Source organism: Manis pentadactyla, chromosome 14 (genome assembly GCF_030020395.1).
Source record: "Manis pentadactyla isolate mManPen7 chromosome 14, mManPen7.hap1, whole genome shotgun sequence".
NCBI classification, from domain to species: Eukaryota; Metazoa; Chordata; class Mammalia; order Pholidota; family Manidae; genus Manis; species Manis pentadactyla.
This window is the reverse complement of record NC_080032.1, coordinates 77985065-78002149: the sequence shown is the minus strand read 5'-3', so window position 1 is coordinate 78002149 and position 17085 is coordinate 77985065. Positions and strand designations below refer to the sequence as shown.

The 17085-nt window shown below is 33.5% G+C and overlaps 1 protein-coding gene across 1 annotated transcript in view; it reads right to left on the bottom strand.

Moving 5' to 3' along the window:
- Nucleotides 1–17085, bottom strand: part of ETNK1 (ethanolamine kinase 1) — a 61865-nt gene that overhangs the window by 27733 nt on the left and 17047 nt on the right. The window contains exon 2 of the mRNA XM_036889257.2: nt 6731–6990. Coding sequence (XP_036745152.1) covers nt 6731–6990 — 260 coding nt within the window. The remainder of the gene's footprint in view (nt 1–6730; nt 6991–17085) is intronic.

Below are 17085 nucleotides of genomic sequence, written 5' to 3'. Positions count from 1 at the left end.
AATTAAGGTTTTACCAATAAATGAATTCAAGGAAGTTGTACAACACATAAAGATCAGCTGCAGTTCTACATTATCAATGAACAATCCAAAAAGGAAAGAACAAATTCATTCACAATAGCATCAAAAAGAATAAAATACTTAGGAAAAAACTTAACCAGAGGTGAAAGACTTGTATACTGAAAATTACAAAACTGCTAAAAAAAATTAAATAGAAAAATAAATGGAAAGACATCCCATGTTCATGGATTAGAAGACATAATATGAAGTTGTCATTATTACCCAAAGTCAGCTTTAGAGTCAATGCAATCCCTATCAAAATCACAACAGCATCTTGTGCATCAATAGAAAAATCCATCTTAAAATGCAAACATAATTTTAAGGCCTGCAAAACAAAAACAACCTTGGGTGGGAGGGGGACAGATGGGGGAGAATAAGGTTGAAGGTCTCACCTTCTTGATTCCAAAACTTATTACAAGGCTACAGTTATCAAAACAGTATGGTACTGACATAATGACAGACATATAGACCAATGGTCTCAACAGCCCAGAAATAAACCCTTGAGTTTATGGTCAAATGATTTTCAGTAAGTGTGCAAAGACCTTCAATGGACAAAGGACAGTCTTTTCAACAGCTGGTGCTGGGAAAACTGGTATGTACATGTAAAAAAAAGAAGCTGAATCCTTTCCTTACATCATATACAAAAATTAACTCAAAATGGATCAAAAATCTAAATGTAAAAGCTAAAACTATAAAACTTACAAGAAAACTTAGGAGAAAATCTTCAGGACACTGGATTTAACAATGATTTCTTGGATATAATACCAATAGCACAGGCAACAAAAGTAAAAACAGATGAATTAGTCTGCATCAAAATTTAAAACTGCATAAAGGACAAAATCATAAGCATGAAAAGGCAACCCACTGAATTACAGACAATGTTTGCAAATTGTACCTGTAATAAGGGGTTAATGTTTGGAATATATAAAGTACTCCTACAACTCAACAAAAACAAACAATCCAATCAAAAATCAAGAACTTGAACTCAAATTTCCCCCAAGAAGGTATTACAAACAGCCAACAAGTCTAAGATGCCAAACATGACTAATCATTAGGCAAATGGAAATCAAACAACATGAGATACCATATTATATAGCCATCAGGATGGCTACTATCAAAAACAAACAACAGTTTAAGGGTTGGCAAAGAGATGGAGAAATGGGAAATCTTGTACACTATTGGTGGAAATGTAAAAATGGTGCAGTCACTAGAGAAAACAGTATGTCAGTTCCTCAAAAGTTTAAAAAAAGAACTACATGTTCCAGCAGTTCCACTTCTGGTTATACGCCAGAAAGAATTGAAAGCAGGGTCTCAAAAGGGTATCTGTACATGCGTGTTCATAACTGCATTATTCACAACAGCCAAAAGGTAAAAGCAACTCAAATGTCCATCCATGGATGGATAAGCAAAATATGGTATATACATAAAATGGGATTTAAGAAGTCTTAAAAAGGAAATTATGAGTCACGCTACAACATGGATAAATCTTGAAGACATCATGCTAAGTGAAATAAGTCACAAAAATATGAACATATAAATTTTTTGTTGTTATTTGTATTCTACAATTAAAAGGAAATTTTTTAATTAAATAAAAATTTTAAATGGTCATTTGAAAATGCAATTCTTAAAAAGACCTGATTAGAGCACTTCAATTGTTTTTTTATTAGAAACTTTATATACAACAGAAAAAAAAACACTTAATATCTCTTTGTTAAGGTAACTTAGCATTATTTAAACCATTGATTTTTATTTGTAAAAAAAGAAATCTAAGAATTAAAGATGTCTGATTTTCACTAAATTGGTCTTTCTTCTTCCTACCCATCAGTAAAGTTTTATTGACTAACATCAAAGCAAATGTACTTTAAAATCCTATACACAATAAAGACATATGTCTGAAAATCTCAAAGCTTCAGAAAATTTTCTCTAATACTCTAACTGCTCCCCTTTTAGAAGACTTAAAAAAATTAGCAGCATTGTACCTTTTACAGGCATTTTTTGAATTTTAAAATAATCCCTAATCCTATCATCCCCATAGAGTTTATCTCATTTTTACATACTCCTTTTGCATTTTCACATAAGCGAACTATTGCCTAACCTACTGTAGCCACAGCTCAGCTATTAAGCTCATTTTTTCATCACAGACCTGCATCAGCCATTTTGCATGTTCTAGACAACATACAAAAATATCAACGGCAGAATACTTACTTGTGTTCTTGTGCTGAAGTACCTTTTATATATGAATGTAAGAGTTGGCATGACTGAAACATGGCATATAAGTTTCTTTTATTAATTACTCTACATTGATATATTGTGCTATGGATTGCCAAAAGAGAATATCACCATTTTACTAACAACCCGTAATGTACCAGTTGCACTATAGTACCTTCATCACTGGAAGTCAGTGTTGTTTAGTTATGCTTTTTGATAAATGTGTAATAATTCATTTAAACTTCATTCATCCTGTTATGTCTGTTGCTTGATGGCTTTTATTTAAAATTCTGCCAGGATTCCCAACAAGAGCAAAGTTTTAGAGAAATACATGATGAGAAATCCTGAATACTTTTGGATTTCAAAGTATTATCTGAAGGTCTCCATAAAATTTGATTGCTATAAAAATTTTCAAATAAAGCAGGTGACACGTCTATAAATCCTTACTAGTTAAGCATTAACTTGGTGCAACTTGTCTTTACCTATCATCCTATTCCCCCAGCATCTTCCATGTTCTGCCTCATCCTTTAAAGGCCAGTTCAAATGTAACCTCAGTGAAACACTGCCTAAATTCCCAAGTGTACCAGAGTAAACTATCTGTACTTTTTTTGAAAACCTTTTCTGTTCTCCTGTGTATACTATTTACCTTATTTTATTCCCAAGATTGTTGTCTGTCACAGACTAAATTACTAGAACAGGGACAGTTTAAATTCTGTCCTCCACTAGACTAAACGTAAATATCTGTTTTTACCTCATATATATGAAATTCATTTCTTAATGGAGAAAAGCTAAATAAGCACATCATCCCAAATTTACATCACTACCCTTGTCTTGGGGCTCCAGAATCATCATTTATTCAATTGTTATTTTGTAAAGTTATTTGTTGTACATATAAAACCATATTCCTTTTTAAAACTATTTCTAATTCAGCTACTTATTAAATCAATATGCCTTGCCCTCAGTTTTTCTTTTTGTATTTTCTGTGCTTTATTGTAATTAACAAAATCTGTTGTGCTTAAGTATGCTGTAAAAGAATTATAACATAATGTGAAATAAATTTACTAACAAAATAAGTTAAACAGTAAGCATTACAACTCATAATGTCAACTAACCACATACTGGAGTTCCTTACTCTCATCTTTTGCTTCCTTTCTCAGCTCCCATCCTGCTTCTCTTTCAAAATTGTAGATCAATCCAATATATCATTTTTTGCAAGCCAACTGTCATAGAATACTTACTTGAAAATACTGATGCCTCGTCTCCAACAGTATTCTTTTTTTTTTAATGAAATGTGAATACACCATTAAAGTATCCCAGACATTTTCACTGCCCTAAAAATTCTCTGTTTCATCTATTCATCCTTCCCACCCCCTTAACCCTTGGCAATCACTGATCTTTTTGCTGTCTCTATAGTTTTGTCTTTTCCACAGTTGTGGTTTAACACAAACATGTTTGTGATATTGTGTCAATATCATCTTCCTACCTGAAGGTCCTTAAAAAGATCAATTATGAAAAGCTTTCCTGTTAAAAAGAAATTCTATAGTAAGCTTAATGATGATTATTTACTTATATAGGATGATCAGAAATCAATCAATAGGGCAAAGTCTGCTTTTGTTTTCTTCTTTAGTCTATTCACTTCAATTCTACAAATGTTCATAATAAATTTTTTAAGTGGTTTAACAAAGTTCTTATTTTCTCCTTATAATGTTCTTTTTTCTCAATGAGCAAGTAAATAGGTAAAGTTATTCATCATTAGTATTCTTTTGGGAAGTACTTTTACCAACAGCACAATCTTCAGAAAAGTACTTAAAACCCTTGCATCTATTTTTATCTATTAAAGATACAAATCTTATTATTTGTATCTATTAAAATGGTATTATAATATTACCTACCTACTGGGATTATTTTGAGTTGAATTTATTAACATACATAAGGTATTCAGAACAGTATCCAGCTCAACTTAAATGCTACATCAGTATTAGCCACCTTCATCACTTTAATATATCATTTCTACAAATCAACAGAATTATACCTGTTACTATTTTTCTTTGTATTAACTAAAAAATAAACTATTAAATGAAATGCTCTCTTCAAGGAAGTTAAAATAAAACAAATGGGCAGTAATAACCTAAAATTGCTTAGTTGAGAAAGACTCTGAGGTGTTAATCTAGTTTCAGTAGGAAAGAGTTCCGAAACTCGTTTATATTGTCTGTAACAAACAAGGGATGTATGTGTATGGGGGTGGGGGGTGTTATATGCTATGACACCAACCTTATGCTGCTTTCACAGACTTTAAGGAATAATATGTACAAACACCGTAATAAGTAACACTTAGAACAAAAAATGTCCATGTTTGAATTTTAAAATGCAAAAAAATATGTTCCTAAAAACATTAATAAAGTCAGTAGATTGGTAACATCCATGACAGTTTCCCTGAGTAATATTTTAATACTTTCTTTAGTTAATGTCCAAGTTGTTAGAAGCTCTGCAGAAGCTGGATAAAGTGTGAAAAGTCTTTAAAATTTTTTTTTATAATCTTTATCCTTTATTATTTAGTATCACTGCAGAAATATCAATATTTTGACTACAGTGGCATTGTGTAGGCAATGTATTACTTTTCTAAAACGTCAAAAATGGATTTCCAAACATGTCTGTTCCAGGATTTTGGATAAAGTATTTTTATGAACCTCAACCAACAATCTGTACATAAAATTTTTTTAATAATTGTGAAATCTAACACATAGTGTTTACCATATAACAGGTATTATTCTAAGCTTTTTACACATAATATCAACGCTAATGGTTACAACAACCCTAGAGTAGGTACCATTATTATTCCCATTTTTTAGATGAGGAAATAGAGGCACCAATTGTTTTAGTACTATGCCCACATTCACACAGCTCACAAAGCTGAAGCAATCTGGCTCCACAGTGTACTCTTAGTGACAGAGCTATACTGCCTAATATAGAATTTCATATGGCTTCCAATTTCATAACTTTCCATTATCACTGAAAGAGAAAAAAACTGCCCCAGCATCAGGTTTCCATCATGAGACTGCAGAGTAAAAGGAGGTGAGATTCTTCTGAATATGAACTTCTGACCTGCAGATAGTACCAGTAGTTCAATTGAAAGTTTAAATTTGGTGTATTAAAGACAGATTAGGAATATCAATGTAAAAAGTATTGAAGTGCAGGTTTTACAAAGGCAGTTAAAACTTGCTACCCCAGTAAATATGGTATTAGCCTTAAGAAATTTTTCTTAAATCTTTTAGACACTGTCTCTAAAACTAGTGTTTTCCTTGCTATTTTAGTTACTAGGAAGCTCCTCTCTAACAATCTTATGGAAAGTATGTTTTGTATTTGAATCTAATTCCAGCTTTCCTTCAGCCTAATTTACATATCTATTCAGTTTTCAACATTCTATACATCCTAAACAGTATACTCATGAAAGGGAAAAGAATATACCTTGATAGCTAAAAATTAGGACTTGAGTATATTTCTATGCCAAAAAATCATAAGATATTATTTGAAACAGGCTTAAAATAAGTCAATGATACAGGTCCATTCCATTTTCATCAGTGTGTTAACTCAGCAATTCTTAAAATATGATCGAGGACCCCTGTAAACCTAAGATCCTTTCAGGAGGTTTGTGAGGCCAAAACCACATTTTAAGATATTATTTATCTTTCCAATATTCTCTAATTTTCCAAAAACTAGTCTTCTAAAAACTACATGAAATGGTATGATATCATCATGCTGACAACTGACAGAATATATAACTGATATTCTTGTACTCTAAAAAATGTTTTAATTTCTAACATGGCAAATACCGATAACTGTAACTCACATAAAAGCTCTTTGGGTTCTCAATAACCTTTAAAAGTTGTAAAGGGGTCTTAAGACCAAAATATTTGAGAACTTCTGGTTTAAACTATGTATCAACTTGCTGTTTTCAAATCAAGCCCATATGCTACTTTTCAAGAGCAGAAAGAGAACTTTACAAGATACCAATTTTAGAAAAAAAAGCATATGCAAAACATCATTCTTGTAGAAAAGGTAATACATTTAATTAAGTAATAAGAAGTTTCAAGGGAAACAAAGTATTAACAGAATTAATATTAGTAACCAAGAACTCTGAAAATATTAGCAACTGATTAGCAGAACTTAGTAAGAAATGTCTAATGCTTTGATTCAAGCAATACTTCAAAGCATTAAGAGAAAGCCTTGACCATATGAAGCAGACTAATCCAAAACCTCTTACAACCCTTTCTTTTGCAAAAACCCAACAAGATGACAGATAAAAAGGATTTTTTTTCTTTAGCAAAAACAAGACCCTAACAAAAGAAAGCTTCTGTTAACCAAATAGGTGCTCAAGAAAGAAAAGGTAGTTTTAAAAAACATTTCCTCAGTCCAATTAATAATCTTATTTTTCAAGAAGAAAAATAATTTTGAAAAGGAAATATACCTGAAAATAGCAGGGTTGCAGACATGCTTTGGATCCAATGCTTCTCCCTGTATAAATTCATAGCACAGTCCGTTATTGAAGGTACAGTAGAGCTGGGGCGCACAGCCATGAGCCTGCAACACTCGGAAACTCTTCACTTCCTCATCTCGATCAACTAACAACTCGGTCTTATTGCCGTAAATTCGCACCAGGACTACATCTTCCATGGTATTACTCACATAGCAGCCAATAAGTTTATTTGTGATTCCATCTGTGAAAAGCTGCCAAGAAAAAAAAGGGGGCAGGGGGAAGAAAAGCAATTACATAGTTTTACAAAATGGAACAGGAGATACTTTGAAAATAACTAGTTAAGTACTAATTAAAAGAAAATATCTACTTTTTAACATGAAACAACTTTTGAATACAATTTGAATTCTAGATTTAAACAAAAAGGAATGCAACTGGTTAATATGTTGCCCTTCATTATTACAACATTGTCTTTCTTGATCCAAGTATTACTTATTCGACTACAGTATTTATACACAATTTTTTTATACCTACTCTGCCTTGTACTGCATGCACTGCAAATGTATGTGTATGTACACACACACATACACACACACAAAAAAAAAATCTTTCCTATGCCTACAGGGACAGAACCCTCCTCCTAGCATGGTGTATATGATAAGGGATTGGGGGAACTTTTCAAGAGCTTTAAGTTATTTTGAATCCTTTTTTAGATCTGAGCACAAATAGTGTATTTAAAAAACAAACAGATGATTAGCAATATCAGTTAAGTCTATTCAAAAACAACAACTTTTATTTTCCTCTATACTAATTTAACACTAAAACTATTCTTCTATTTATCCAATTATAATTCAGAGCTTTTCAAGGCTCTCAGGTGGAAGAAAGGAACAAGATGTAAAAGTGAAAGCAAAAGTTAAGGACATTTTTTCCAAGACAACTGGGAAAGAACAGGAAAATGGAACAAGTTTTAAAATATATATACATTTAACTAATGCCTGAGAAATAGGGTAAATGTTTCCATTTCAGTAAGATTACTGTGATGATAAATGATTATCTAAAAAGGCTTTAGAGCTTCAGATGAAAATTTGAAGAAAAGCATTTACTAAAGTTAATATACATCTAACAAGTTTTTTACATAATGTTTTTTTATTATATACAAGGCTTAGTAGTATTATTACTCACCTATACAGGTAAATTGTATGAACTTATGTAAAGAGACATTTTTTAGTATCTTTGTTTTTAGGTATGCAGAAACAAATTCTGCTTTTCACCTAGATTTCACAAAGATTGAAGGAAGTCATTAACAAGATGCATATATACTTAAACTTAATGCCTATCATTTTATTAAAATAAGTGTTGATAATATGGGTGAATGTAGTAACCACACTGTTTTTCTTGTGAAACCTTCATAAGAGTATATATCAATGATACCTTAATTAAAAATAAAAAAAACACACACACAAAAAGATTACTGAATACAGATTACTGAACGCTACATAGACATATAAAAGGATGACACAGATCAAAACTCCAATGGCAATGATGTTATCATTCTCCATTGCACATCAGCCACATACCTGGAATGAAACATAGTCACAATAAATCCCTAGGGTAAAAAAGTAAATACACGAATAATGTAACTTCACATTATAAAAATATTTTGTTTTAAATAAGGATAAAAATGTCTACAACAATATTCAACAAAACATTAGGTAGTTTAAACTTTTTTCTTGTGGCTTATGTGTTTGTTCTCACCTTTTTTTCCCCCTGCAGTGAACCTAGTTTACTTAAGAAAAAATTAAGTAATTAAGAAGGAGAAAACAGCCTAACAGGCTAGGAGCTGACCTGGCACACACAGCAAGGCCTTGAGGTTCTTTTGAACATAAACAATTTCACAGAGTATCAACATCAGATGAGGCCAGTCAGTGACCATCAATGGATCAAGTCAAAAACAAAACCACTCTGTAAATATATCTGGACATAGACAAAATTAAGAAATTTTTCCAAACCACAAAAATTACCAAACATACCCCTATTCTGGTAATATGAGTGACTGCTGTTCAGTTTTGTAGTCACAGTTTTGGCCACTCTGCATTTCTCCCATCTTGTAGCTAAGGATAAGATACCCACAGTACCAGACTTGCCCCACTAGCCCCTTCCTAACAGCAACCAATCCAGAGGAAAGCCTTGCTTCCTCGAAGTCACTAATCACACCCAAGTCCTATAGTAAGTCTTTCTAACCCCACTTACTGAGATGGCCAGCATTCTGCCTGATACAAGTTCTCTCTTTACTGCAGTAACTAATAAAGCCAGAAGGTGTGTTTCCTGATTGTCTCTCAAGGAGAACACTAACTTTAAAGATGTGTAGATAAGGCTTTTTATCCTTGGATAAATCTACATATAATTCAATGTGCTGAACCTTATAAAATAATTAAAATAAACTAGACATATACTAGATAGCTATATACTAGAAATACAAAATTCCACCTCAATGGAGGGATGGGTGGCAAAACTAATATAAATATTGTGAAGCATAGTTTCAGAGGATTTATCCTACACCTGCAAGTATATAGGATAGTACTAGTTCATAGGATGAGCTACATATAGGGCAAGACTGCTTGAGTTTGGACTCTGTGTCATCTACAAGCTGAGTAACCTTAGGCAAGTCACATAACCTCTACGAGCTTCATTCTCATGTGTAATACTAGTATACTAGAACCTATAGTGTTACGAGGATTAATGGGTTAATATACATAAAAGCACCTCCATATTTAAATTTTAACAAAGGACACCAAAGTAATTCATCATGAAACCATAAAATAAGATACTGAATAATTAAAACAAAAATATGTGTTATAGATTTAGAGATTAGTCCTGGACTCTGTGCTGTGCTGGTCCCATATAAGATTATCTTAACTTTAAGACCCCAAAGATTCAAACTATTCCCAAAAAACTAGAAAAACTATCCAATGTCTAACAAGGTAAAATTACAATGTCTGACACTCACCTTAAGATTATTAGGTGTGAAAAAAAAACACCAAAAAATACAATCCATAATGGGAGTGGGGGTAATCAATTAATTGAAACCAACCAGAACTGACACAGATGTATTCCAAAAAAAAGCTTTTGTATTCTGTAATAAAAAGTTAAGCAGAGACATTGAAGTACATGGAACATCCAAATGAAACTTCTCAAGATGTCTGAGGTAAAAAATACACTAGATGGATTTAACAGTAGTTTAGATACTGCCCGCACCAAAAAAAAATTAGCAAACTTGAAGACAGAGCAATAGAAACTATCCAAAACAAAGAGAAGGGAAAAAAAGAACTAGAAGGAAAAAAAAGTGGGCTTGGGGGAAAAAAGGATCCATGAGCTGAGAGACCACATAGAAAATTTGAGTTCCCAGAGGAAAAGAAGGGAATACAAAAAATCTTTTAAAAAATGAGTCAAAAGTTACCCAAATTTGATGAGAAGCTATGAACTCAAAATATCTAAGAATCTCAAGAAGTCTAAGGAAGAAAACTACACCAAGGCACAATATAATAAAATTGCTTAAAACCAGAGATAAATCATCCAATGGTACCTATTCATTTTATCTTACACCCATTCAGGTAAATTTCAGGCAGTCATCTTTGAAGCCCTCCCTCTCCATCCCCTGGATAAAAAAGTTTTCCTCTTAGGTAATTTGTAAATTGGCTCCTGTTTCTCCATCTCCACCTTCACCTTCACCATCTGAATCCAGGACCTTGTCAATAATCTCCCATTTTCAGTATTTTAACAGCCTAACTGGTCTGTCTGATGTCAGTTTAATCACATTCCTGCCTTCCAAAAATATTCATTCCCTACACTGCCACCAGAATAATCTATAGACAATACAAACATGAACATGATGATTGGCAATCTTCAAACGGTTCCACACTCCTTAGAGGAAAAAATTCAAGCCACTTAGGGCATGCAAATTCCTTGATAGCTTAAGTTAGATAGCAATTTACCCAAAAAATTTGCTCTTCTTTTTCTTCACCTCACTACCTTCTAACTTCCTTTAAAATTCTAACACAAGAGTTATCTCTTCTTGAAGACAATTCCTAAATTCAGGTAAGGTGTAAAAACTTCTCAGTGCTTGCTAGAACCCTATACACAGCATTTACTAATATGCACTGTAATTGCTTAATTGTATTTGCCACTCTGTATTATACTGTAAGTACTTGATATTTGGACCATATCAAAAGAAGAAAAAATAAATATAGGTCAAAAACAGGAATATAAAATACATAGGTCAAAGAGAAAACAACAGACTGCAGAGAGAAAAATTCAATGATATAAATTATTCTATTAAATGTAAAAGAACTAAATAGTCCAATTAAAAGAGTAAGTATGTCAAAAGCACAGATTCGGAACTAGACTACCCGAGTCAAGTACATATACTCCATCACCTAATTCTCCACGGACTTTGGAGAAGTTACTGAAACTCATGTACCCAAATTTCTATAATCTGTAAAACGGGATAACAGTAACCATCACAAGGGAAATTGTGGTATTTAAATGAATCAAGATATGTAAAGTACTTGTTTATATACTGCAAATCAATCAAGATATGTAAATTTGAATAGTTTCCCATATGTGGTAAGTCCAGAATATAAACAATAACTGTGACCATCTTATTATCTCAGTAGGATAGTGGAGCCACAATTATTTTCCACTTTGTGCTCACCTATATTTTTTCAAAATTTCTACAATTAATATATGCACTACTTTCTAAATGATATTTAAAAAAGTAATATCATAAGTGATAAAGCAAATGCAACAAAATGTTAATTGTGCAACCCAGGTGGTAGGTATATGGGTGTTCACTATACAATTCTCTCAACTTTTCTATATGTTTGAAATTTTTCAGAATGAAATCATGTAAAAAAAGACTAAGTATGAAAAGAAAAACTATATACTGCTTTTACAGTAGACATGCAAAAGAAAGCTGCTACAGCATATAAAAAAGATTCATAATTTATATGCATCCAGTAGTACAGCTTCAAAATACATAGCAAAAACTGACAGACTAAACAAATTCCACAATAATTGTCTGAAAGTTGAGTGCCTCTCAAGAGCTGTTTTTTAAAACAGGAAAAAACATTATGTATTCAAGCAATCTGAACAGAATTAAAAATCTAATTTAACTGATATACACAGAACACTATCCAACAGAATATGTACTGCTTTTCAAGTCTACATAAAAATTACCAAAATTAACTAAAAGCCTGATTTTTAAAGAAAGCTTCAATAAATATGAAGGGATTAAAATAATTCCAAGTATTTTCTCAAACTATAATGGATAAGAAACATATCACACACAACACATCAATCACACACAGCCCAAAAAGAAATGGTTAAGATGGTAAATTTTATGTGTTTTTTCACAAAGAAAAAAGACTTAAAAATTATCTCACATATTTGGTTGAAATGAAGCAAGGCACATATACATAATCCATGGGATAAAGAAAAAAATGGATAATTAGGAAACATTTTGAACTCCAAATATAGACATATCAAAGCTTGTGGGTGTTTACATGTAGACAGAAAAATAGTGATCTAAGCTTCTAGCTCAAGTAGCTAGAAAAACAAGTTATCCTTCAAAAAAAAAATAAAGGATTAGGAAAAAAATAAAAAAGCAAAATTATTAATAAAATAGGAAAACTCAATGGTCAAAGTTTGTTCTCTGAAAAGACTGGTAACTTCCAAGCAAAATTTTCAAGAAAAAAAAAAAAAAGATATAAATTACCAATAAAGCAGACTTCCCTATAGATACATATTATTATAAACAGCTCTACCCAAAATAGGAAAAGAAACATGTTCCAACTAGACGTCAAAACTTGTCAAGGACAAAACAAGAAAGAAAAATTATAGACCACTCTCTCTCATTAACATAGCTGGAAAAATCCTAACCCAAAGATCAGCAACTGATCAACGATATATAAAAAAGAATACATCACAACCAGATGGGGTTTACTGTAGGAATGCAAAGATTTTTAGCATTCAAATTTTTTTTTAAATTAATGTAATTCAGCTCAGTAACAGAAAAATGAAGGAAATTATGTACCCATGAGTTGCACAAAAAGCACGTGATAAAATACAAAACTCATTCATGCTGAAAACACTACACTAAGAATAAAAGTTCCTTAATGTGTTACAGCATCTAAAGAAAACCTAGAGCAAACATCATACCTAATAAATTACTGGAGATGATCTCCTTAGACTGGGAACAAGGATACTCAATATCACCTTCTACTTCAATATTGTGTGGGATGTCCTACCCTCCAGTGCAGTAAGACCAACAATAGAAAAAGTAAGAACAGGAAAAAACAAAACTGTCATTATTTATAGATAAAGAGAAAATGCAAAAAGAATATACATTTAAAAAAAAGAATATACATTAAAAACCTTGGAATCAATGCTTGAAATTCAATACACAGCAACTAATTGAATTTCTATATGCCATCATTTTTTAAATGACACTCCTTACAGTAACATCAAAAACATTAAATTCATAGGGGAAAAAAAGTAAATGAAATGTGCAACATCTCTACACTGAAAACTTCTAAAGTTTGAGAGAAATTAAATAAATGGGATATACCACGTTTATGGATATTAAGACTTAACATTGTTGATGAATTCACTTCTCAAAATAGCAATCAAAATCCAAACCAACTTGTTCTGCGGAAATTGAAAAGCTGAGTCTATAATTTATACGACAACTTAAAAAGCCAATATTCAAGGGAATCTTATAGAAGAACAAAATTGGAATCCTATACTAAGGACTGTAATAGCTATATGTAATACTAAGACTTATACCAAAGCTTTGGTGTAATTAAGACAGTGTAGTACTGGTGCAGTAATAGACAAAGCAGACCAAGGAACAGAAGAATTCATAAACAGACCCACATATGGTACCACCTGATTTATGGCAAAGGTGATCAACTGAGAGCCATATGGAAAAAAAATATATCAGTCATGACTCCCCCTTCTCCCCTTATACCATAAACAATTCCTGCTCAAAATGTAAAATATCAAAACACTGAAGTTTCTAGAAAACACAGAGGAACATCTTCATGACTTTGGCACAGGAAGAGATCTCAAGACACAAAACATGGTACGCATAAGGGGAAAAAAATGAAAAACTGGCCTTACAACTATTCATCAAAAGGCACTATTAAGAGGAAATATGCAAGCTACAAACTGGCAGAAAATATCTGTAATACATATTTCTTTAAAAAGGACTCAAATCTAGAATAAATAAAGAATATCTAAAAATCATAAAGAAAAAAATAATCCATCAGAAAAATTAGCAGAAGACTTAGGCACCTCAAAATAGAAGACATCCAAATACCAACACATGCAGAAGAGAGACAGACTAGCTGCAAGAAGAATGCAAATTTTAAAACCTTAAAAAGATACCCCTGATGCCTACCAGCATGCTAAAAATGAAGACAGATAATACCAATTGTGTGTAAAGACACAGAACAACTGAAATTCTCATATACTGCCAGTAGGGGTATAAACTGGCACGGCCACATTGGAAGTATCTAGTAAAGCTGAAAATACGTACACCAGGTAACCCAGCAAGTCTACTTCTAAGCATTCACCTAACAGCAATGGAAATTTATGTTCACCAAAAGATATATACAAGTATGTTCATGGCAGCATAAGTTGTAACAGCCAAAAGCTGAAAACAACACAAGCGTCTTCCAATAGCAGAAGATAAACTGAGGTATATTCTTACAATGAAGTAAGTCGGCCATGAGAAAGAACTAAATATACATGTATAAATTTCTCAAAATTTGAGCATAAAGCTAGACCAAAAAAATACGTATGTATATTCCATATGAATCTTCTTTTAAAAAATTCCTAAAGAGGCAAAACTATGATGTAAGAAATCAGGACAGGAGTGACCCTTAGTTGAGGAGACAGATGATAGGTAATGACTGCAAGGAAGCACAAGAGAGAATTCTGGGGTTACTATTTTCCCAAATCTGTTTCCTGACTTGAATACTTATGACAGGGGCATGGTCACTTCATAGAAAAATTCATCAGGGTCTACATTTATACTTGTGCACTGTTTATTATATATATCACACATCAACAAATTTAGTTTTATCAGGAGTTAATATTCAGATCAGGAAGAATGTACTTCCATGTAAATCTTTCCATTACCTTCAACTCATACTAACCCTATGAGTTGAAATTTCCTAAAGCTCTAAGATCTTCAAAGCTGAAAAGAAATATATAGGTACTTTGGCACTTTGGCCTTAATTCCTACCTTACTATTTTTAAGAGGAGATATATAGATATAAATAAAGATATACAGATGGTCCCTGACCTATAATGGTTTGGCTTACAAATTTTCTAATTTATGATGGTGTAAAGGCAATACACCTTCAGTAGAAATTCTACTTCAGTTTTTTTTTACCTTTTCCAGGCTAGTGATATGGTATATATACTCTCCTGTGATGCTAGGTACTGGAGTGAACCACAGCTCCCAGTCAGTCACACAATTACCACAGTAAACAATGCACCTATAACCATTCTGTTCTTCACTTTCAGTACAGTATTCAATAAATTACATGGGATAGTCAACACTTTTTTATACAACAGGCTTTGTGTTAGATGATTTTGTCCAACTGTAGGCTAATGTAGGTGTTCTGAGTACATTTAAGGGAGGCTAAGCTAAGCTATGATGTTTGGGAGGTTAGGTGTATTAAATACATTTTCAATTTGCAATGGGTTTATTGGGATGTTACCCCATTGTAAGTAGAGGAAGATTTGTACTCATTCTAGCCTGTATCTACCTCTCTCACCCTTGGGCACTGCTCTGTTTCTCCAATTTCTGTCTGATACCCTCTTTTTAAAATTGTTTCTGTTAGTTTGTCTGTAATTCAGGCTCTGCATGTGCAGGGATGGAAGAAACCCACTGTTTTGCATGAATTTGGGCAACACACAACAGATCTCAGTTTAAGGACTACCTCACCTCTCACTTCTACTTCCAGGCTCCTGGTATCTAAAACTTCTCATGCGTGTTGACTAACTTGATAATTTATTTTTTTCTTTGATTATAATAATCACTCACTTAACAACCCTCTCTCCTTTTAGGAAAGAATGTAGGAAAGGAACAATTCAATTCAAACCTTAACTTTTCTGCTAAACAATTCAGAAGCCAGAGACCCGTGGGCTCCAGGAAAGGTCTCAAACTAACTTAAAACATACTATTTTTCTTCTCCATTGCTTGAAATGTCCATAAGGTCTGGATGTGATACCAAATTATTTACAGTATTTTCAACTTACAATCAGTGTGTCAGGACATAACTCATTTTATACATCGAGGAAGATACATACACATATAGAGAATGCAAGAAAAGAGATACAAAGAAATACACATATATAATGTGTATACAAAGAGATACACACATACAATGAAATAAAATTTCTTAGTCTGTTACATGCATTCTCAACAGAGACGGTACCACCAAAGGGGCAAAAGTGGTTCTTGAAGGACAAAAAAAGTTTTAGATATTACAATGGTTTGTGGTTCTCCAAAGTTAAACCCTACCTGACAAAATCCTGTTCTGCAGTATTTTAATTTCTCCTTAGGTAAAAATTAATGTAATTTCGGTGTGGAGCCAACATGGCGGCGTGAGTAGGACAGTGGGAATCTCCTCCCAAAAACATATATACTTTTGAAAATACAACAAACACAACTAGCCCTAAAAGAGAGACCAGAAGACGCAGGACAGTGGCCAGACTGCAGCTACACCAGCGAGAACCCAGCGACTGGTGAAAGGGGTGAGATACAAGCCCCGGCCCGGCGGGACCCGAGCGCCCCTCCCCCCAGCTCCCGGCGGGAGAACAATAGGCAGAGCGGGAGGGAGACGGAGCCCAGGACTGCCGAACACCCAGCCCCAGCCATCCGGGCCAGAGCGCAGACACAGTATATGCCCAGGGGGCCCTGGATACTGGGAGAACAGGGGGTAAGACCTCAGAGCGGGTGCTGAAGCTGATGCCCCTGTGACAAAGAAAAGCGGGGGCTTTTTGAAAGTCTTAAAGGGACAGGGACTTAACAGCTTGACGGAAACAACCCAGGTCACAGTACAGCAGCTGGAAATTACAGGGAAAACCGGGTGCACTAACCCCCTGGGCAACAGCTCTGAGACCCCTCACGGAGGCAAACAGTCAAGCAGCCCCCCCATCCATTACCCCACCGGGCGCTGCGAAAGCAGAGAAGCAGCCTGAGACAAATTCCGCCCACAGAAAGGGAAATTTCTCCCTTCCGGCCAGGCAAGACACAAAGACCCACTCTACACGCA